This window comes from Pezoporus flaviventris, unplaced genomic scaffold (assembly GCF_033815535.1).
Source record: "Pezoporus flaviventris isolate CSIRO_AGI_PZ_B2104156 unplaced genomic scaffold, CSIRO_AGI_Pfla_v1 ptg000002l, whole genome shotgun sequence".
NCBI lineage: Eukaryota > Metazoa > Chordata > Aves > Psittaciformes > Psittacidae > Pezoporus > Pezoporus flaviventris.
In genome coordinates this window covers 13,371,085-13,395,756 of record NW_026892550.1, presented here as the reverse complement: position 1 = coordinate 13,395,756, position 24,672 = coordinate 13,371,085, and the positions used below count along the sequence as shown (strand labels likewise).

Here is a 24,672-nt window from a genome sequence, read left to right as displayed (position 1 = left end):
TCCTCTTAAACCCCTTTGATTGTATGGCTTTTGTTCCCCTGAAAGGGGGACAGGGCTGCCTGGTTACTCAAGCAGATGCCAGGCTTCTGATTTGCATTTGATGAAAGCCACTTGTGAAAGCAGAATCAATGCTCAGATTTACAAACAGTAAATGTGGGTATTGGCTTGTCATTTCTTCCTAGGTTGTTGTCCTATAAAGCTGCTCAAGTTCCACTCTTTGCAAGAACATCTTCCTGCTACCCCTGCTGCCCATAAACACTATGTTAGATCGAGATGAAGGGTGAGTAATTCTTTTTATCTCCATTATCTGTTTTCTTTTTTTTTATTTTATTTAACAACAGAAAAAGAAGAGGAAAAAGAGAATGAAAATGCAGCCATTTAGAATAATGTATTATAAGCTGATGAACCATAATAACTAAACTGTGTGTCTGAAGGGGCCTAATTACAGAACACCAGAGGCACAAGGGGGAGCTTATTGTGGACAGCAAAATAGTGCTCTAATAATGCTGTCACTGTTCTCAGTACAGCATCAGTGTTAATCTGTGTGGTTATATCCAGGTAGCGAATGGAACAGAATGCATCAAGAACAAGAGAAATGAGTCTGAAAGGGTTATATATCAAATCAGAGCTAGCAGGGAGAAAGACGTTATTTTGAATGAGGTTAACTGAAAGCAAGATGGCAGTGTCTGAACCAGTGTTTCTAAAATAAGGGTGTTTTTGAGTAGTCTATGTGCAAACTCCCACTGACTAATATATAAAGAGTGTACATGTATGCTGATGTATAGACATAGGAGTAAGAGAATCAGCAAGGATGGGCATTTGAAGTACAATCTTTTAGAGTGTTTTTAAGCCATGAAATCAGCTGTTGCAAACTATATCAAGACCAGTGCCCAGTAAGAAGAGCTGTAGATGTATCTTTTCTCTTATTAAAGGGTGTCTATGCTTTTTACTTTGGATATGTGGCATAATTATTAGGCATATTAATGCCTAAAACTTCAGTATTAAAAACACATCAATAATGTGGGCTAATAAAAAGATTATAAGAGAGGTGTTGCCATTTCCCTTTAATATGAGCTTGAATGAATCTAACTTGCTTTGGCTGTTGTGTCCTACACATGCTCCATGTTACTACATATGCTCCATAAAGCCTTGCTGACTGTGACAAAACATGGCCATTCTATAATAGGAAAGCCAATCATTTCCATGTACCAGATCAACATTTTTTATAGCACTGGAGGTCAGAAAAATTACCCACAAGCAATAGGACTGAATATAAAGCTCATTCCTTTGTCTTGGCTATTTCTGTTTTTCTGTACTGTACAATGCAGTACAGCACATGGATTCATGAGCTAGATCTAAATGAGCTGTTGCAAATGTAACTGTTCCTGCAATGTAGGTGGTAAAGCCTATGATAGAGTTGTTGCGTTCAGTACAAGATAAATCAACGTTACCAGGTTTATACCATAAAAACACCACTGAACTGTGTCCCGTGTCTGATCAAGTTTGGCTACATTCAGTTTGGATATCTATGAATGTAGTTCAATTTTCTTGTAAGGGGTGTGTGGGTGAGATATAGGGAAGTTTTTGGATGAGAGGCTCTACTGTAATGTACTCAGTAGATATTCCCCATTCTCCTATCCATTTCTCTGCGCTATGTCTAAGGCTTCGTATTCTGTTTCTATTTTGTTTTACTAACACATAACTGTATCGCAGAAGTTGTTACAAGTTAAAAAGAAGGACTTGACATCTGGGTGTGGAATAACTGGTGCTTTTGACTCCTGGAAAATTGTTGGAAGCTATTTGCTCTTATTTGGTGGTTGCTGCTTGGATGATGGGGAGGAAGTTAGCTCCTTGTTTTAAACACACTGGCAGGAACAGAAGGTTATTTCTTTTTTTCTTCTTTTCTGTGTCTCTTTTTCTAGTGAATGCAATGTGAACTCTTAGGGTCTTATCCAACAAAGATGACGATCTGCAAGCCTGGACTCGCCACTTCTGTAACCATTTGGTTAAACAGTTACAGATAAACATGATAATCCAAATTATCAGCAGTGAAAATACAATTTTTATAACCTCACCTTTATATATTCAAAATAAAACCCTGTTGTGATAAATAAGGCAGCTGAGACTTCTCAGAAGTTGTTCTAGATTGTAGTATCTTGTATGAAATCCTGATTCTGCAAGTCAACAGCAGAGTGCTAATTGACACTGATGGAGCTCGGAATTCAGTGGAGCTTCGATATCTAATGCACTTAATGACCAGTTTTAGGCACAGATATATTTAAATGAGGATCCCAACAATGGAAATTTTTGTATACTTGTTTAATGCATGTATTCTGAGCTGAACTTAAACAGAAGCCTAATGTGTATATTTCTTTACAAGACTAAGATTTTTGCTGAGGTGGACTGAACTCAGGTGTTATTTTCATTGCAGACCTAATCGTACTTTTAGTGTCAGTTGAATCTATTCAAGGAAGTTTATTTCAGTGGTAAGAGCAAGATACCAAGATTTAGAAACTAGGAGACACCAATATCAGATCTAAAGATCTCAGGGGGGTTATCTGCACATGGAATTCTACTTTTTAAAAACAATTTACCTTTGTACTATTGCAATAAATTGAAATTCTAAAGTGGTTTTAACGCTGTTGTAATAAATCAGTCTTGCCTTGTGGTAGTGAAGAATAAAGAACAACTTAGGGCATGGAAAAACCTTGGATGTATTCATAATACTGGAGCAGCCAAAATCCTGTTCTTGAAATCTTTGATAATTTGCTTATCTCCCATTTACCTTGGACTCACTTTCAGCTTTATCTGGTTCTTTTGCAACAGACAACAAACTCCATTTGACACTCTCTTTTAATTAAAGATTTTTTTGACAGAATTGATATGTAACTTCAGTATCTTTGGCACTCTTATTATTTCTTTTTCCTTCAGGTCTTTGAGAAAGCTGAGTGCTAAACTGTCCTGTTGTAGATAACAGAAAAAAAAGGAAGAGTAAATGAGTGAAAGCTGATTTTGGTGCACTGGGCATACCTAGTTTTCATTTTCAAAACTTCTTTTCTGTTTCTGATTAAAGCCACCCTGCCAAACCTGTTTGTTTAAAGTTTGTATTCAAAGGAGAAATAAAAAACATACAAGTTCATTTTAAATGGATGCTGTAAAAAATTGAAGTCAGCTTTAGAAATAACAAGAGGCATGAAACTCAGGACTTGGAAAGCAGTATACCACCTAAGCAGTCATTCAGGAACATGAAGTACTTTTCTTTAAACCTTAACAAGCAAAGCTGGAATCTGTCTCAAATTTTTCTTAAGTCAGGTTTTTCCTTCTTTAGCTGTTCTTGACTGAATTGCATTTATCAGTTGCATTGCTTGTCTGCCACACAGCTGCAATATTAGGAGGCATTTATGGTCCATACTGTATAAATAGCACAAGGAGGACTTTCTGTTTCATTTGAGGTTATAAGAGTCTCCCCCTTCCCCAGCTATCAAAAATAAGAGAAGGCTAAAGAATACAAAGAGTTTTAGCGAAGCAAAAAGAATAAAACCAAATGTGTCGTTCATATGGGTATACTTCTCTGGGACAAATCAATATTAGAATCATAGAATCATAGAATAATTAGGGTTGGAAAGGACCTGAAGATCATCTAGTTCCAACCCCCCTGCAATGGGCAGGGACACCTTACGCTAAATCATATCACCCAAGGCCTCGTCCAACCTGGTCTTGAACACTGCCAGGGATGGAGCATTCACAACCTCCCTGGGCAACCCATTCCAGTGCCTCACCACCCTAACAGGAAAGAACTTCCTCCTTATATCCAATCTAAACTTCCCCTGTTTAAGTTTTAACCCGTTACCCCTTGTCCTATCACTACAGTCCCTAATGAAGAGTCCCTCTCCAGCATCCCTATAGGCCCCCTTCAGATACTGGAAGGCTGCTATGAGGTCTCCACGCAGCCTTCTCTTCTCCAGGATGAACAACCCCAACTTCCTCAGCTTGTCTTCATATGGGAGATGCTCCACTCCCCTGATCATCCTCGTGACCCTTCTCTGGACTTGTTCCAACAGTTCCATGTTCTTTTTATGTTGAGGACACCAGAACTGCACACAATACTCCAGGTGAGGTCTCACAAGAGTAGAGTAGAGGGGCAGGATCCCCTCCTTCAACCTGCTGGTCACGCTCCTTTTGATGCAGCCCAGGATACGGTTGGCTTTCTGGGCTGCGAGCACACACTGCCTGCCCATGTTCATTTTCTCATCAACCAACACCCCCAAGTCCTTCTCTGCAGGGCTGCTCTGAATCTCTTCTCTGCCCAACCTGTAGCTGTGCCTGGGATTGCTCCAACACAGGTGTAGGACCTTGCATTTGGCATGGTTAAACTTCATGAGGTTGGCATCAGCCCACCTCACAAGCGTATCGAGGTCCCTCTGGATGGCATTCCTTCCCTCCAGCGTATCAACCGAACCACACAGCTTGGTGTCATTGGCAAACTTGCTAAGGGCACACTAAATCCCACTGTCCATGTCAGCGATGAAGATGTTAAACAAGACCGGTCCCAACACTGATCCCTGAGGGACACCACTCGTTACTGGTCTCCAGCCGGACATTGAGCCATTGACCACAACTCTTTGTGTGCGGCCAGCCAGCCAGTTCTTTATGCACCGAGTGGTCCATCCATCAAATTGATGTCTCTCCAATTTAGAGACAAGGATGTCGTGTGGGACAGTGTCGAATGCTTTGCACAAGTCCAGGTAGTTGACATCAACTGCTCTACCCCTGTCCATCAGTTCTGTAGCCCCATCATAGAAGGCCACCAAATTGGTCAGGCAGGATTTCCCCTTAGTGAAGCCATGCTGGCTGTCACCAAACACCTTGTTGTTTTTCATGTGCCTTAGCATGCCTTCCAGGAGAATCTGCTCCAAGATTTTGCCAGGCACAGAAGTGAGACTGACTGGTCTGTAATTCCTCGGGTCATCCATTTTCCCCTTCTTGAAAATGGGGGTTATATTTCCCTTTTTCCAGTCATCGGGAACTTCACCTGACTGCCCTGATTTCTCAAATATGATGGCCAGTGGCTTCGCAACTTCATTTGCCAGCTCCTTCAGGACCCGCGGATGGATTTCACCAGGACCCATGGACTTGTGCACATTCAGATTTTTAAGATGGTCTCGAACGAGTTCCTCTCCTACAGTGGGCGCAAGGTCTTCATTCTCACAGTCCCTGCATCTGCCTTCCAAGACTTGGGTGGTTTGGTCAGAGCCTTTGGCAGTGAAGACCGAGGCAAAGAAGTCATTCAGAACCTCAGCCTTCTCCAAATCCTGTGTAGCCAGTTCTCCTGAGAGCTTCCTGAGGGGCCTACATTCTCCCTAGTCTATTTTTTATTTGCTATGTACTTGTAGAATCCCTTCCTGTTATCTTTAATACCTCTAGCTACGTTTAATTCTAACTGGGCCTTGGCTTTCCTAACCTGGTCCCTAGCTTCCCGGACAACATCCCTGTACTCTTCCCAGGCCACCTGTCCTTGCTTTCACTTATTATATACCTCTTTTTTCCTTTGAATTTTCCTCAGGAGCTCCTTATCCATCCAAGGAGGTCTCCTGGCCCTCCTGCTGCACTTCCTTCTGGTTGGAATTCAACACTCCTGAGCTTGTAGCAGGTGATCCTTGAATATCAACCAACAGTCTTGGGCCCCTCTGCCCTCTAGGGCTGTATCCCATGGAACCTTCCTGAGCAGGTTCCTGAAGAGGCCGAAGTCTGCTCTTTTGAAGCCCAGGGCAGTGAGCTTGCTGCACCTCTTCTCACTGTCCTGAGGATCTCAAATTCGAGCATCTCATGATCGCTGCATCCAAGGCTGCCCTGGAGCACCACATTTCCAACGAGCCCTTCCCTGTTGGTGAGCACGAAGTCAAGCACGGCACCTCTCCTTGTCGGCTCTTCTGTTACTTGCAGAAGGAAGTTGTCCTCTACACAATCGAGGAACCTCCTGGATTGCTTGTGCCGGGCCATACCTTCCCTCCAACAGATGTCAGGGTGGTTGAAGTCACCCATGAGAACAAGGGCCTGCGAGCGTGAGGCTTTTCCTATCTGTCTATAGAATGCTTCATCCGCAGGTTCTCCTTGATCAGGCCGTCTGTAACAGATCCCCACAGTAATGTCTCCCATAGCTATATTCCCTTTAACCCTGACCCACAAACTCTCTGTGGACTGCTCAGCTGTCCCCAGACAGAGTTCCGTACTCTCCAGCCTATCACTAACATAAAGGGCAACTCCCCCTCCCCGCCTGCCAGGCCCGTCTTTTCTAAAGAGCCTGTAACCTTCCATTGCAACACTCCAGTCATAGGAACCATCCCACCATGTTTCTGTGATGCCTATTATATCATACCCCCGTAGACGTGCACACATCTCTAATTCCTCTTGTTTGCTCCCCATGCTTCCGGCATTTGTATAGAGGCATCTGAGCCGAGCTCCAGCTGAAGCCGGCTCATTGCCTGGAGCAGCTGGGATATCTCTACATTGCTCCGAGCATTTATTATAGGTTCTGGCAACTGACTGGGTGTGTTGGGATGGAATGATGCCCCCCTCCCCCAACACATCTAGTTTAAAGCCTCCTTGACCAGTCTTGCAAGCCTCCTACCAAAACTGCTCTTTCCTTTATCATCAGACCAGCTCCACCAGCCCCACTAGACCCGGCCTACAAACTTGGGTCCCGTGTTCAAGATACCCAAACCCCTGACTATGACACCACCCTTTTAACCATTTATTAACCTGGCTAATCCTACTAGCTTTTTTTAGGTCCTCCCCTGTATCCTGGAGAATTGATGAAGAGACCACCTGAGCTCCAGAGCCCCAAACCACCTCCCCCAGGGCTCTGTAGTCCTTCTTTATGTTCCCCAGGCTACTACTATCTATATCCTTAGCACCCACATGTATCACCAGGAGTGGGTAATAGTCCGTGGGACTTACTAGAGCAGGCAGCCTCTCTGCCACATCCCTGATCTGTGCTGCTGGTAGGCAACAAACCTCCCTTGAGACGGGGTCTGGCCGTCAGATGAGTGCTTCTGTCCCTTTCAGTGTAGAGTCCCCTACTACTATGACCCACCACTTTTTCCTACAAGCACCAGTAGAGATCTTTACCAGGGCATCAGCTGGCTGTTTCTGGCTCGAGTGTGTTTCCTCATTAGCCCCCTGCAGGACAGCAAAGCGGTTCTGCGTGGGGACAGGGGATTTAGGGGGAAGCCCCTTGTTTTTGGTTGTCCTTCTCCTTCTTTTTTTTTGTTGTTTTTTTTTGTCACCAGTTTCCCAGGTTAACGGCCTCCTTCTTTCCTTCACGAGGTAGAGGTGAAGCTTGAGGCCCCTGCACAGTTTGGGCCAGTGTCGTGGTTTAAACCCAGTCAGGCAACTTGTTCACTCACTCCCAGTGAGTGGTGCCAGGCTGACAACAATCAAGGCCCCCCCCCCCCCGGGGCTCTCCCCTTCCCCGCTTCCGGAGGAACAGGGAGGAGGATCGAAAGAGTGCAACTCCCACGGGTTGAGACAAGAACAGTCCAGCAACCAATGTACACAAATCACCACCGCAACTATCAACTACAACAATGATAAGAGAAAATAACAAGGGAAGAGAATACGATACCACCGGCCAAGAAACGAGTTCCACCCGGAAGCCCTTGTCCTTCCGGATAACTCCCAGTTACCCCCCACCCCGGGCATGACGTGCTGTGGTATGGAATACCTCCCTGGCTAGCCCGGGTCAGGCACCCCATCTCTGCTTCCTCACAGCTTCCCCTCCTCCCTGGCAGAGCATGAGCCTCACAAAGTCCTTGGTCAGGGTAAACATCACTTAGCAACAACCGAAAACATCGGCTTCACCAACACTGTTCCCAGGCTGGAAGTCAAAACACAGCACTGCACCAGCTAACACAAAGGAAAAACATGACTGCTACTGCTGAACCCAGGACATTATCCACCCCTTATTCCATACCATTCACGTCGTGCTCAGATCCCACATTTTCAATACACCATCGCTCTCCCACATATATACATCCATATTCATACAGACCAAGAGAAAACGATCATTTTCTTAGTGCATGGACCAATCCCTATAATGCTGCCGAGTCCATTCGGTCCATGATGTTCAAAGTTCATTCTCTGTTGGGGTGATGGCTGGAGGGAAGTCAGGGCCAGTCGCTGGTGACCTGGAGACATCTAGTTGGTGGGCTATGAAAGCATTACACAGCAGGCAACAGCATACAATTGAGTTCACTGGCTGTTTTCCCCTAAAATCAAATCCCCTTGAGGTATACATCGGACTTCCCCATCTTCCCGCATTACCCACCAAGTATATCCAGGTTCCTGAGCAAAAGCAATCCCACGAGTGGGTTTGCCTTTACCTGAAGCAGGAATAACCCAGACTGTCTTCCCCAGCAAAGTCTTCATGTGCACCACGGGAACTTTGTCCCCTTCTACAGTATGTAAAAGTTCTGACTGGGCCCTGTTGGCAAATCCTCTGGTGTTGACCAACCAGGTGGCCTTTGCTAAGTGTGTATCCCAATGCTTGAAAGTTCCCCCACCCATTGCTCTCAGTGTAGTTTTTAACAGCCCATGGTACCGTTCGATTTTCCCAGAAGCTGGTGCATGGTAGGGGATGTGATATACCCACTCAACGCCATGCTCTTTGGCCCAAATATCTATAAGGTTATTCCGGAAATGAGTCCCATTGTCTGACTCAATTCTCTCTGGGGTGCCGTGTAGCCACAAAATCTGTTTCTCAAGGCCCAGGATGGTGTTCCGGGCAGTGGCATGGGGCACAGCGTATGTTTCCAGCCACCCGGTGGTTGCTTCCACCATGGTAAGCACATGGCGCTTGCCTTGGCGGGTTGGTGGCAGTGTGATATAGTCAATCTGCCAGGCCTCCCCATATTTATACTTCAGTTGTCATCCTCCATACCGAAGAGGCTTTAACCGCTTGGCTTGTTTAATTGCAGCACATATTTCACACTCATGAATGACCTGAGCAATACAGTCCATTGTTAAGTCCACCCCTCGATCACGGGCCCATCTGTATGTTGCATCTCTGCCCTGATGGCCTGAAGTGTCATGGGCCCACCAGGCCAAAAATAATTCACCTTTATGTTGCCAATCTAAGTCCATCTGAGCCACTTCAATCTTAGCCGCTTTATCCACTTGTTGGTTGTTCTGGTGTTCCTCAGTGGCCTGACTCTTGGGTACATGGGCATCTACATGGCGTACCTTCACCACCAGGTTCTGCACCCTGGCAGCAATATCTTTCCACAGTGCAGCAGCCCAGATGGGTTTACCTCTGCGTTGCCAGTTGCTCTGCTTCCATTGCTGCAGCCACCCCCACAGGGCATTTGTCACCATCCGTGAGTCAGTATAGAGGTAAAGTACTGGCCCCTTTTCTCATTCAGCAATGTCCAGGGCCAGCTGGATGGCTTTCACCTCGGCAAACTGACTCGATTCACCCTCTCCTTCAGCAGTTTCTGCAACTTGTCATCCAAGACTCCATACAGCTGCCTTCCATCTCCGATGCTTTCCCACAATACGGAAAGAGCCAGCAGTAAACAAGGCATACTGCTTTTCACTTTCTGACAGTTTATTATATGGTGGGGCCTCTTCAGCGCGCACCACCTCCTCCTTTGGTGACATGCCAAAATCTTTGCCCTCTGGCCAGTCCATGATGACTTCTAGAATGCCTGGATGACTGGGATATACTGTTCAAGCTCCTTGTGTAATTAGTGCAGCCCATTTACTCCATGTAGCATCGTCTGCATGATGTGTAGAGGAGACCCTGCCTTTGAACATCCAGCCCAGCACAGGCAGCCGGGGTGCCAGGAGGAGCTGTGCTTCAGTGCCAATCACTTCCGAAGCAGCTCGAACCCCTTCATAGGCTGCCAGTATCTCCTTCTCAGTTGGGGTATAGCTGGCCTCAGATCCTTTGTATCCCTGACTCCAAAAGCCGAGGGGTCGACCTCGAGTCTCCCCTAGAGCTTTCTGCCAGAGGCTCCAGGTAGGACCGTTCTCCCCAGCTGCGGTGTACAGTACATTTTTTACATCTGGCCCGGTCCGGACAGGTCCAAGGGCTACTGCATGAACTATCTCACGTTTAATTTGTTCAAAGGCTTGTTGCTGCTCAGGGCCCCATTTAAAACCATTCTACTTCCGGGTCACATGATAGAGAGGGCTTACAATCGAACTGTAATATTTGGTATGTGCATTCTCCAGAACCCCACAACACCCAAGAAAGCTTGTGTTTCTTTCTTATTAGTTGGTGGAGACATTGCTGTTATCTTGTTGATCACATCTGTGGGGATCTGTCTACGTCCATCTTGCCATTTTATTCCCAAAAATTGAATCTCCTGTGCAGGTCCCTTGACCTTGCTCCGTTTTATGCCAAAACCAGCTTTCAGCAGGATTTGGATTATTTTCCTCCCTTTCTCAAAGACTTCTTCCACTGTATCGCCCCACACAATAAAGTCATCAATGTATTGCAGGTGTTCTGGAGCTTGCCCCTGTTCCAGTGCAGTCTGGATCAGTCCATGGCAAATGGTAGGGCTGTGTTTCCACCCCTGGGGCAGTCGGTTCCAAGTGAACTGGACACCCCTCCAAGTAAAAGCAAACTGTGGCCTGCACTCTGCTGCCAAAGGAATTGAGAAAAATGCATTGGCAATATCAATTGTGGCATACCACTTGGCTGCCTTTGACTCTAGTTCATACTGAAGTTCTAGCATGTCCGGTACGGCAGCACTCAATGATGGTGTGACTTCATTCAGGCCACGATAGTCTACTGTTAGTCTCCATTCTCCATTAGACTTTTGCACTGGCCATATGGGGCTATTAAAGGGTGAGCGGGTCCTGCTGATCACCCCCTGACTCTCCAGTCTACGGATCAGCTGATGGATGGGAATCAGGGAGTCTCGGTTGGTGCGATATTGCCGCCGGTGCACTGTTGTGGTCGCAATTGGCACTTGTTGTTCTTCAACTTTCAGCAACCCCACAGCAGAGGGATCTTCTGAGAGACCAGGCAAGGTGGACAGCTGCTCAATTTCCTCAGTCTCCAAAGCAGCAATACCAAAAGCCCACCGGTACCCTTTTGGGTCTTTGAAGTACCCTCTCTTGAGGTAATCTATGCCAAGGATGCGTGGAGCCTCTGGACCAGTCACAATAGGGTGCTTTTGCCATTCCCTCCCAGTCAGGCTGATTTCAGCCTCCAGCACAGTCAACTCTTGGGATCCTCCTGTCACTCCAGAAATATAGATGGGTTCCACCCCTTGACAGCTTGATGGCATCAGGGTACACTGTGCACCGGTATCTACTAGAGCCTTATACTTCTGTGGGACTGATGTGCCAGGCCATCTGATCCACACAGTCCAGTAAATCTGATTGTCCCCTACCTCCACCTGGCTGCAGGCAGGGCCCCTCTAATGGTCATCACAGTGTTGGACACTTAAGTCTTGGTGAAAGGGATTATTCTTCGTTATCAGAGGAGATGGAGTAAAATCAGCTCTTCCACTCCATCTGGGAAACTGCTCACCAGAGACTGAAGCCGTAGCTCTCATGGGACGATCAATCTTGGCCCTTGCTCCCCTCTTCAGTTCACTCACCCGTTCCTCCAAAGCTGAAGTAGGTTTTCCATCCCACTTTGTCATGTCTTCTCCGTGATCCTGCAGGTAAAACCATAGGGTACCCCGTGGCGTATACCTTCTGTATCTCCTCTCTCAAACAATAGGACGCCTTTTGTTAATAGCTGAGACGTGTGTTGGTACACGTGAGGAGCTGGATAAATCAGATACATCGTCCCTCAATTGTTTGATATCCTGGGACAGTTTTTCCACAGCTGAGATGATGGAAGGGGTGAGATTGTCTTCGAACTCTTGGAGTTTATGAACCATTTCATCCACTGTTAGTGGTACTATGTCATTCCAGGTTACTGTTGCCAATGAATGGGCATATGATGACAGTGCATTCCGTGTAAGTTTTCGCCACATGGGTCGTGTACATTCAACTTCATCTGGATCTATGGGTGTATCCCCGTTATTTGGCTTGATGTGATAGATCATCTCTACGATGGCTGATTCCCTCAGAGACTGGATGCCTTTGTCTATAGTAGTCCACTTGGCCGAACGACTCATAACAACGTCCTTGTACGGAAACGTTTCTTTCACAGCTGCCAAGAGCCGCCTCCAAAGGCTGAGGGACTTTTTCTCTCTTGCAATTGCTTTGTCAATTCCCCCTTCTCTAGCAAGTGATCCCAGCTGCTTGGCTTCTGTATCTTCTAGTCATCGGCCCCATTGTCCCAGCATCGGAGTAACCAGGTGATGATGTGCTCCCCTGGTTGACGGGTAAAATCTTTTCGCATATTCCGCAGCTCGGTTGAGGTCCGAGGTCGAGAAGTTACCTCTTCTTCTTCTTCTTCGTCATGTGATGATGACTCCTGATCAGATTCTGGACCGGGTGGTGAATTCATTGGTTCTTCATCTCGCTTCACCCTTCTTGCCTCCTTTTTGCTTGTTCTTTTGCGTACAGGGGCAACCAATATTGGTTCGAATTGGTCCTCTGGTTTGGCTGCAGTGATTATCACTGTGGTTTGAGTAGCAACTGTACTTGTTGCTGGGGGTGGTGTAGCTGCTGTGCTTGGAACTGGGTTAACCACGCTGTCTGCTGCAGTTGAAGCTTGAGCAGCTGCTGTACTTGCCACTGGGGTAGCTGCTCTGTTCATTGAGGCCAAAGTTTGAGCAGCGACTGTACTTGTCGCTGGGGTTGGTGCAGCTGCTGTGCTTGGAGCTGGGGTAACCGCACTGTCTGTTGCAGTTGAAGTTTGAGCAGCTGCTGTACTTGCTGCTGGGGTAGCTGTGCTGTTCATTGCAGCCAAAGTTTGAGTAGCGACTGTTGCTTTGCCCTCAGATCCGCCGACATTCTTTTCTTTTTGAAGGTGCTGCATAGTGTTTTACAAGGCCCTGTAAGCATAGGCCAAGCACCAGCACGTTGCCATGATTTGTCCATCTCTGGTATGGCCAGAATGTCCACACACCTCATTTAAGTGTTTTACTAATTCTTCTGGATTTTGCAGTTGTTCGGTAGTGAAATTCCAAAGTACTGGAAGGGCCCACTGACTTAGATACTTGCCCATACTATCCCACACACCCTGCCACTCATGGCTGTCCAGCCTCAGGGAAAATCTCTCGGTCCTCCTACATCGTCGTTTGACCCCAGACAAGACCCAAACCTGACTCTGCTTAACTCTTGAAATCAGTCGTGGGCAAAACACACTCTGTATGCATGCTAGCATGGTGATTCCCATCACGATCAGCAAACAAGTCTCAACAGCATTAAAAGGCCATTCAAAAACTTCAAAACTCTCAAATGTAAATGGTAAGGGGGGACGACTGGGAGTGTAAAAGGATGTCTCCTTCACAGGTTGAGCACCTGAGAAGGAGAAAAAAGATGTGTAATTGCTAAGCACCTCCATCATATACCTCCCAAAGTATAAAGGTGGTGACCACACCGGGAACATCAGCCAGATCAGTTTCATGATCAATGATTCTATTGTATTACAAGTCATTACTATAAAGTACAATGAGACAAAAACCTTAGCCCAAGCCCCACACTTGAAAAACACTAATACAGCAAATACCAGATGGAAGTAAGATACTATATACTGAAACTGTGAGATCAAGAGGAACAACCTTGAGAGCCAATAAATCAGCATTGTGACGAGTGACTATCAATCCAGTCAGATCCGTCGTTATCTCAACCCCTCGTGCCCCATGCTGGGCACCAAAAAGAAGTGTCGTGGCTTAAACCCTAGCCAGACAGCTTGTTCACTCACTCCCAGTGAGTGGTGCCAGGCTGACAACAATCGAGGGCCCCCCCGCCCCCCACCGGGGCTCTCCCCTTCCCCGCTCCCGGAGGAACGGGGAGGAGGATCGAAAGAGTGCAACTCCCACGGGTTGAGACAAGAACAGTCCAGCAACCAATGTACAACACAAGTCACCACCGCTACCACCAACGACAACAATGATAAGAGAAAATAACAAGGGAAGAGAATACAATACCACCGGCCAAGAAATGAGTCCCACCCAGAAGCCCATGTCCTTCCGGATAACTCCCAGTTACCCCCCACCCCGGGCATGACATGCTGTGGTATCACAGTATCACAGTATCACAGTATGCTAGAGATTGGAAGGGACCTCGAAAGATCATCTAGTCCCATACCTCTTTGGCTAACCCGGGTCAGGCGCCCCGTCTCTGCTTCCTCCCGGCTTCCCCTCCTCCCTGGCAGAGCATGAGCCTCACAAAGTCCTTGGTCAGGGTAAACATCACTTAGCAACAACCGAAAACATCGGCTTCACCAACACTGTTCTCAGGCTGGAAGTCAAAACACAGCACTGCACCAGCTACCACAAAGGAAAAGCATGACTGCTACTGCTGAACCCAGGACAGCCAGGAGCAAGCATTCCTGCTTCCTCTCAGCTTCCCTGACATCTTGCAGCCTATTAACAGCATCCCGAAGCTCAGCCCCTGCTGCAGGAGGACCTCCACCAGGGAGCACCGAGTGCAGCCCTGCCCATTGTGCACCCTCCCCTCACCAGACCAGTGCAGGCACTCTCTACACCCCGAGCTCTGCACTGCAGCCTCCCCTCTCATCGGCTCTGTCTGGGTGCCTACCCTGGCCACCGCCGGGGCAGCCAGAGCAGAGCTCCCGGACCAGGCCCTGATTATACAATGAGTGCTCACCATCCCGCTCGCCTGCCTGCGCGAACTGCCGCGCAAACTGCCTCGACCCGCTCTGTTCGCCACGCTCCTGGTCGCTATATATTCATTATACTTTTAATTGAAATGGGAAATGAAAAATATTAAGGACCCCCAAACAATAATTTAAATGCAAAATATTGTGTAATTTTGAAAAGTATGTTGTTAATTTCAGGTTTTTTACCTGGCTTTCCTTTTTAATAATACTTTCTATTTCAGACTTCTCTATTTTTATTGCATAATTTTCTCAATGTACATGATAGTATTTAGGGTGGATATAAATAGTAAAAATTACAGGAGATAGAATTTATGTAAAATAATCTGGAAATCACCTGGGACTAAAACAGTCCTAAAAGCAGATATGCAAAAGCCTACATTTTAAAGTTCATCAGTTTTCTCCTTCTCAGAGAAACAGAACAAAGAATAGGATCAGGAGTTGAACTTATCCTCAGTCTCAAAGTATTTAAATCTGAGAGCTGGAAGCCAGAGGACTCCCTGTTTCCTCTGCTACTTGAAAGTATCACAGTCACATAACTAGCTGTTAACTACAGGATCAGAATTTTTCTTAATCCAAACAAATCCAAGACCATGGCAAATGTGAAAAGCACAAGTACCTTTTGTGGTGTGTGAGAGTAATATGAGGAGAGCAGCTGCAGAAGCTGCAGTTCCAAGTGGACAAGAGTAAGGTGTAGTAATCTCTTTTACAAAAGAGGATGGAATGGGTTACTGCAGTCTAAACTACAGCTGAAAGGAGAGGTCTTGACCTTGCAAAAGCAAGCATCAGAAGAAAAACATTCACTCAGCTTCAGATATCTGTAAACAGCCATACGTCTGACTACACCTCAGTCATGTAAATCTGTATAAACTGCAGAAATATCTCCTCATTTGAAATTGGAGGCAACTTTGTGGTTTCTCCATAGTGTTTCCTGCGTTCAAAAGTATCACTTTACAAATTACATTAGCTGGGAAGCAGAAACTTAGCCCTCATTCAAGGTATAACTAGGCACAGGTGTCTTATTTTAAATATGTGGAGAGCCTATCTACTGGTGAGCTCGTAGTAGCCCATTCTAAAACCTTTTGGGTGGATTTGCAGGTGTAATTTAAGCAAAAGTGCCAGTGTCACTGCAGTTCACAGGGTCTTAAAGGTCTTTTCCAACCTAGTTGACTCTGTGACTCTACAACTGGGAAGGGGCAACTAAAGAAAAGCTTGGGCTACTAAAGGAATTCTCCCTTGAAGCTATTCATGTGCACTGTTGCTGTTGAGTTTGAGTGAAGAACCATTCTCTGACTGCTATTATGGCAAGTGAAAAAGTTAGGGTTGGGAGAGAAAGTGTATAGTACAGATTCTGGTTGGACTGGAAGTGGACTGGTGAGAATCAGGTGTAAAAAAGGGTACATGAACAGTGTTTAATGTCTTTATTATAATTGGAATGTACAGAGTGGCTTTTGTAACTTTGAGGCCCCTGGTTTTGTGATCAGTAAAATGCTCCTTTGACTTGTGTAATAGATAATAAATGGCAGAGCCTTGACACTTAGATATTTTACCCTAAAACCTAAATTAGTGCCTAGGTATTTATGCTTTAGTTATATTTTATTTCTGTGTACAGTATATTGCATTCAACCATTTTATCAGGTTCTTAATATTTAACATTTTTTTTTTAATATATGAAGTGCTTTTGAATTGTTTTGAGAGTTAGCTTCAGCACAGATTGTGCTGGATATAACTTAATATGGCCCTGGAAACACAGACAGCATCAGGGAAGGCAAAATAATTTTGGCAGTTCTGCTAGTTGTTATATTGGTTTAAGCATTTCCTTCCTTTGGTCTATTCATTCATTTTGGACCAAATTTAATTCCTTCAGTTGTATTTATATTACTACTTATAGGCTTATTTGTTAAAACAGATCACCAAATACCTTTTTGGGTTGATGTTGTTCTCAGTCTAGTCCCATAAAATGTTGAGGTGGTCATAGGAATTAAAGTTAGGACAGACTTGCTTAGTAGAATTTTGCTGCTTCTTAATATGGTTTTGAAATTATGAATTCAGGCAATGTATTGTCCTTTTTCTTGGCTTTTTGTTTGCAGTTCTGCATGTTTACCCTCTGCCATATCACCGCAGCTGCCAATGCAGCTGGTCTGGGGTCATGTTGTGAACTAAACTTTCTGGTGGCTTATCAGGAAGAAACGTCTGGGTAGCAATCCTTGCATCTAGCACTAGATCTAGCAATGATTACAGCACTAAAAACAAAGCATGAGTGTTTTTACTGATGTCTCTGCTGTTCTGTACGTCCAAGAAAATGTTTTTAAGAAAAACTTCCTGATATAAAAATAGAGTTCTGACCTTAGCTGATCAGTGATGCTCTGCAGAACTCCATGAAATATTTCCATTTCTACCTTTGCACCTACGTACCATTAACAAATTGGAACTTACACCAAAGAGGAAAACTGATAAAAGAGCCTGAATCATGAGTAATGAAATGTATTCCTAAGCAGGATCTTTTCAACCAGCAAGCAATAAAGACTTCATGCTTGCAAAGCCACATGTTGAGCCAAAAGAGCAATAAAATAAGAGCCAGTAGAGAACTTGTCAGTTTTGTCAATTTTAACAGGCCTACATTCCTTATCAATTTCAGTATCAGCTGAGTGTATTTTAAATATATTACACTCAATTGTGTTGAACTTAGTGGCAAAAGTTCAGCATGCAGAGTGCCACTGAAAAGGCAAAACCACCTCAGAAAGTATTTAAGGGTTAATGCAAAGAAATAATAGATCTGTTTACAAGGTTACATGCTTGACTTTCAATTTTCCATCTCATTTTGGGAAAAAGTTGGGAAAAACATGGAGGTGGAGGCTTTTTTATGAAATTAAATACATTCAATTTAATGAAATATCACTAGTCTCTCCCCACGCTAGTGCATGTGCACCTGATTTCTTTGACAATTCAGCATTTCAGATCACAAATCTACAAAGAAGCAGAGGTTGGTTTTTTTTTGTAATCTCTGTATATTTGGTGTATTTGCACTGATACCATAGGAGTTGTACAACAATAAGCTAAACATCAATTTAATACCTGCAGTATCTATTCTTTATTATAAGGCTATGATTAATGATTTTTCTGTTGTAATTAGAGCTAACAAGTGTGGGATCACCTCACTTCAGATGTAATCTACAGTAATTAGCAAATATGTAAATTATGCTGTGAATAGATGATACTGACCTTTCACTATTTATAAGGACACCACATGAAGAAGGCTGCAAATCTTAATACAAGTAAAAATTAAGTTCATTTCAATTTAAGGTATAAATAAGAGATGTTAAAATATACAGCTGATCATTTTAAGGTTAAACATGCCCTATGAAACTTTCTGCAAGGTCACAGCCAGCCTACATTGAGGATAGGAGCAAAACTGAAGACCTGCCAATTTAAGGCAATTCTTTTCATTGTTTTTCCTTTTTTTTGTGGACCCCTAAAGATTTTCCAGAAGTGATTCTGACTCCTAGAAATTCTACAAAAGTCAAATAATGGCAATATTTCACGTCCCATGGATCCCTTAGCAATACTACACAGAGTTGGGGTGAAAACCACTTATCAAAGACCATTTGCACACAGTTCAGGAATCTAGGCTGTTTCTCCATTTAAAAGTAGCCACTGTCTTGCTGGTAGATTGAGTCAACAAAAACTTTCATTCTTCAAACTTACCTGCATTCTATACAAACCAGGTCAAGGCAACTCGCTAGTCTCATTAGTTATCTCGCTGGCAGTGAGGAAAAGACTTAATGGGTGAAATACGGGACCTTTTCTTTTCTCTGATCCTGATGCAGTGTGCCTTGTTTTGAGGACATTTCCAGGGCTGTTTGATTGGGATAATCAACTGGTGTCTGCTAGAATTTTTTCCTCTTTCTTTGAAGGGACCTCATACTAAGTTGTTGTACAAATAGAAGCACAAGTGGAACCTAATGGGATAGTTATGGGGCAAATTGCTTGTAGCAAGCAAACATAACACAACTGGATTTATTTTTGGGTGTAACAAGCCACACATCTCTGCCACTGCCAGTCACTGTGTTGGGTAATTTTTTACCAACAAAAACTGTAGCTGTAATCTTTTGCTAAGACAAAATTCTTAAAACTTCTCTGTCATCAATCCCCAGTACTCCTTATCTCAGAATTTCAAAGAGAAAGTAGTTTTCTTTTATATTCCTGACCACTTTTCCTAGTGCATCTGTCTTGAAAACTTCTAGGAACATGCTTTTCTGGCTCTGTGGTTAATGATCTTTCATGAATGACTCTCCTTTCACTCAAGTTCTTTTTCAGCTACTTTAGCCATCTGCTATTTAACTATTTTGTGCAAGCATCCTTACACAAAATGAAAAATGAAAACAGCATGGTTTCTCCAGTTTGAACAAGCCTGATTCTGTACTCTGTTGAGACTTGGAGTCACTTTGTCTGACAAGAAATAAAAGTGAAGATAAGGGAGACTGATGCAGACTTCACTTGTTCCTATGATATTAAAAAATTATTTTCTTCCACCATAAGTATAGTCTGAGATATATTGCAGGAAGAATTGGTGTCTCTGCTTTTGAACTGTACATTTGTCTTTTGATCTAGAGTGTACTTCTTCTGCTAATCTCTTCTGCTATGGGGTTTGCCCAGATTTTCCTTTCTTAAACTTGCTTCTGTTTTGACTAATCTCTTCCTCTGGGAACTCTCCTATCTTTACTCCTGGGTATCTTTTTAGCTTTCTATATTTCAAGTGCAGAGCACTTTATAGACCTTGAAACCCCGTGAAAAGCTTGAGAGGAGAAGTGATTCTCAGGAAGAAGGTTGCATCCTTTCCCCCTGAAACAAAGACTGTTTCCATAACATTGATCGACATTACAGCAGCTGGCCAAGGTTCTGTGTTACTGCCATTTGGGAACAGATTATTATGTGGAAGTATGTTACAAAGTAAAGATGACTTACAGACTGGAGCTAGCTGCCTATTTGGGGAACACGCACACCTGCATAGCTCTTCCTATGTCATATAATATAGAATGTATGACCAATACTGGACAAGGCCTATGAGAAGACTGTAGCCTTTCAGCATTCCCCTGCTCCCACAATCCAGCCAATTATCAGTAACCAAATGATTTTTATTCTAGATTAGTGTCTCCAGGTAGGGAGTGATGTGCTCTGGTGTAGGTTAAGTGGAATAACTTATGTTAATATAGCTATATCGGTGAGTTTTATCTATATCAGCAAGAACTTGGACCAGAATAAGCATAACACTGGAGCAGTTGCACTCTGTTCTGGTAGTTATCCTCTCTGGATGAGATGAAAAACTTGTGTTTTTACAACCTGAGATTGTTCTCTGTCCTAAGAACATCATTCATGTGTAGGAATGCTCTGCCCCAGAGCCTTTCCAGGTTTCACTAGGGAATTACATTCTACGTGTACAAACGGTTTCTTCCTTGTTTTTGAAATGCATCCCTTCTTTTCTCTTTTGAGTTGCAGCAGGTTGCTCTTTACAGCAAATGTAGCATCTATACAAATTCAAATCATCCCATAGCTAATGTCAGTATTTATTTGTTTTACTTCTTTCTACCACACCCTGGAGTTTTTGTGGTGGTGGTTTTGCCCACAGCCAAAATTAGGTTTTGTAATGTAATCCAGCAGTTCCGTGGAAAATTCGTTTTCAAGCGCTGTTCCTTTAGCTCTTGGGCACTAGGTGTCACTACTGATCTAGGAGAAAAACAAAGCTTGCTTTCTATTTTTGTTTTGAATTTGTACAAAGCACAAAATCATTTGTATATTAGAACTTTTGTATTGTCTATAAAACCTCATACCTAGGGACTCCATAGCATGGTCGGTAAGGAGGCATTGTGTTTCCCACATCTGCAAAAAGCCTGCTATGCAATCCACTTTTAACTACACAAGAGTTAGTAATTTTTCCCCCATTATGTTAGCTGTTTTGAACAGAGAATGATTTTAGGTGCAGTTCAAATCCAGGACCATAATGTAAAAGAGACAATATTTTTCTTTTTTTCTTTTTTTTTTTTTTTTAAAGGAATATAGAAAACTAGGTTGTAAAAGATTGAGAAGTCAGATTATATATGCAAAATCAAATGATGAAGTATACTCCTTGCTTGGAATTTCATTTGGGTCTTCTGGATTCCATTTCATGTGTTAGAATCAGTAGTTAGAAGGATTAATCAGCCTGCACACAATATATGGTGATCTCAAGAAAGGCTGGAAAAATCAGACGCAAAACCTGATTAAGTATTGAATGGTTTGGCCTTTTACTATTGTATGCAGGAGAACTACATTCGAATCTGGACATAAATCTTGTTCACTTGTTCACTGATAGCTCTCGGTAAATGTGAGGCACCATTTTGGAATGTGTGCTGCTATTCTAAGAAAATGATCTTTGGCCTTTTAGTGAAGGAAAACCTGCTTCCTTTGCTGCAGTGCTGTATAAACATCTCCTACTCATGTCTATTCTCTGCTCTTGGGATTCAACAGAGCTTAAGAAAAATATTTTAATGGAGACTTATTTCTAACCCCTGCTGAACACCTCAAGAAATAAATGTCTGATGATTACATGCACGTTTCTTCTAATCATTTAATGATCAGCCATTGATAGCAAAATGCCCCACTTGAAGGGGAAGGCCAGGGGGTTGTTGTGATCCTTTCATGGAGGAACTAACTATGCATTTTGCATTTTGTCAGTCTCCCTTTTTTTTTTTTTTGTTGAGAAAAGCTAAATTCTATGTGCCTGAGTCATCTTGTGCTGATCATAGGTGAAGGTGGCTGTTAAAGCTGTCAGTGGATTCCTTTTCTCTATCTGGGAGTGGCAAGTTTTTAAACAGAGGCAAGCGGTGGTTTGGCCCTGCCTATTGCAGATGTTTTTGAATACAAAGATATTTTCATGGCACAGAGGAAAGAGCTCAGGTTTCAGCTCATCCTATTGTACCTGCAATGTATGGCTATAGTGCTTCGGTGTTTGGGGTTTCTTTTTGGCTACTCAGGAAAATTATCCCCAAGCACTGTTGAAGTGGTATTCAAAAGATTTTTTGTGTGTAAAGTCTTACCATAAGAGGATTGCTTTATTTGCTGTGCTACTTCATCAGCTATCTCAGAGTTGATGACTACTAACAGACTTGTGATCACCTCTGTTAATAAGACAGTTTCTGAGTAAAGGTTTTCCTGGCTTACCACTGAGTATGTCTGTGGGTGCCTAATAGGTACCTTTGCTTGTGCATGGAGCCCTTGCTGATTTATTTTGGAGAGCATCACCTATTATGACACAGAAGCTGGAAAGAACTGTTTAGCACCTCACCTTTCCAAATGTTAAAATGCAGAATTTCTTTCTGGAATTGGGGATTCATATCCCCAGAGACTGACTCAGCCCCTCTGCTGGTAGAGGCACATAAACTGAGATTTGAGGAAATCTTTCTGTTAATCTATATAAAAATAGCCATAGTAATAGAAGCCCTGTGTCCATACTGAACAAGCTAATAATTCTCTGTACTTCTCCATCAAAGTAGTTCCTTGTTCTTCCTTTTTTGTTGTCTTCTCCTGATGATAACTGTTATTTACAAATCTAGTTGCCTCAGTGTGCATGCTCTTCCCACAAGAAGTCTCAGGCAACATCACAACCTCTAAGGTAAAATCTGTCCCCATGTACTAAACCATGCATGTACTGAGAAGGCGAGAAATCAGACTGCTCTGCCAGAAAAGGAAGGGAGACAGAAGTATGGAAGAACTGTCACAAAATGGTTTTGTGAACTATAGTCTGTGGAGCTTCAGTTAGATAATATGTCAATAACTCCAAACTTATGTTCTTTTAAAGGTATTTGCTCCACTTTTTCCTCCTCAAGCTTTCACATGTCCCATGTACATAGAAAACCCTGAATTCCCTCCCCAAGGAGCAAAGAAAATGTTTCCTTTAAATTTGTGACAGCAGCACCAGTACTGTTGTCCATGTGTTTAATAAGAGCAGAATTACAGTAATGTTCCTGCAACATGTGAGCAAATACAGTATTTCCACAATTTCTACAGCTGGGATTTTGTAATGCTTGCTGCTTTAACCAGTTTAAACAAAACAAGGCAAGTCTGAAGCTAAAAACCCCAATCTGATTTGCTAAACAAGTTCTGTCCTGACCCTGTGTATATCCTAAATCTTGCTCCAGCTGTTAGTCAAAACAAATGCACAATTAAGGAGAACTACTCCTTTTTACTATTTAATTTCCTGATAAAGACATTAAATTAAATTAGAAGGAATTCCCCCCAAAGCCCCCATTCCTAACTGAATCCCTGTACTAAAAGCTATTAGATTTTTCACAAAACAAAATAGCAAACAAGAAAAAAAAATCTACTTTTTGGCTTTTAGATTTGTGCAGTTTAATTGTTGGTCTGTTTCCCTGATAAGGTGAGACTAGTCCCATGTCACTAGGGGAATGGTATCCTGCTGTGTTTTTCCATCCTCATTTACAATGATTATGTTATCAGGCTAGCCAGGCAAAAGGGTGGAGCAACTATAATTTCAAAGCAGGATTAGGTTGAAATAACGAGGTCACCAAGTTGTGGTTGTCATGGCAACGTCACATCTAAGAATATGGGATGCTTCTAGGAGATGAGACAAGCCTGGAGTCTCCCTTTGCACAAAATCCCAGACTATTTCTATAAAATTACTTAACTGCTTTTAAACACTTTCCCCCCCCCCCCAAAGTGGCTTTTGCCAAAACAGTGAATTCAAATTGTACACCTTTTTACTGACAGGGTCTTAAGGGTGTTTATCTCTGATCTGCTGTTGATCCTGTTTTCCTGTCATCTTCTGATTATATATTTTGGCTGTCTTTAAAAGATTTATTGTTTTACATGTGCTACAAAAGCTTGAGACAATTCAAGCACTGCTCAGGTATTTTGATTCTCCTTGAGATTTCACAAGCTTTTAAAACACAGGTTTCTCACTCTGGTCATGCCCTGCCATGGGACCTCTCCCACACCCACAAATAAGAAACAGTGTTTTGCTGTTAATTCTGTGCTGGTGATGGTTAGTATCCATTCCTTAGTACTGTTTGATGGCTTTTTAAAACAGGTGATAAATTATTTTTCTTTTTGGTAGTGCCTGAGATTATTATCTTTAAACATATTATTTGTCATTGTTTCAAGTTACATTGGATAGGAAAAATTTGAGTGGCTGTAGAGCCTTACTTCACCGTGTCATTGCTCATCACAGGCTTTGAAGGAAACTTCATGGTACAAACTCCTGACAAGCACAGTAGGAAGCAGCTGCTTTGTGTGTGTAAAATCTCACCAAAAAGTTTTTCTTTTCCTTTTGCAAATTTTATCTATGCTTTAATATTAGTGTAACATTATAAGTCTCACAACACACATTTCTATTAAAATCAGTTTGATTTTTGTGCTTTTTCATGATGAGCATCTACTGCTACCAGTATAATGTAGTGTTTAAGTGTGGCAGGCTAAGGGATTTGTGGAATCAGAGAGTAAGTTACAAAGAACAGTAATAAAGGAGGTTGGGTAGTCTGTAATGGTAGTCTGTGGGTTTTAGTATGTAGTCTGCAGGCACTGAAGTCCTAATGGTCTTACAAGATCTTGTCTTCTTCAGTGACTGGGGCATTTTTGTCTCTATGATGCAGAAGTCTCTCTGGTGATGTAAGTTCTATCCTATTATCTGTTTATCAGCCTAGTTACCTGGAACTTGCAGCAATGTAACAGATCTAAAGACCACTACCTTTTCGCAGATTTTAGTTGAAAGAAGCAGGTGGACATTCAGACAATGGCATAAACACAGAAAGTGATCACGTATGGTCCACTGCTACTTGGCTTATATGAAATGTAGGGTGAAGGTTCCTACAAATAAAAAACAGACTGACAAAAACTGTTTTTTTTAATAATGCTATGAAAAAATT

The 24,672-nt window shown here is 43.2% G+C and overlaps 1 protein-coding gene across 1 annotated transcript in view; it reads left to right on the top strand.

The window, feature by feature from the left end:
* The first annotated feature begins 245 nt into the window (after nucleotides 1-245).
* Nucleotides 246-24,672, top strand: part of LDB2 (LIM domain binding 2) — a 402,214-nt gene continuing 377,787 nt past the window's right edge. Inside the window, exon 1 of the mRNA XM_061469809.1 lies at nucleotides 246-280. Within this exon, the coding sequence (XP_061325793.1) occupies nucleotides 261-280 (20 nt within the window). The 5' untranslated portion in view covers nucleotides 246-260. The remainder of the gene's footprint in view (nucleotides 281-24,672) is intronic.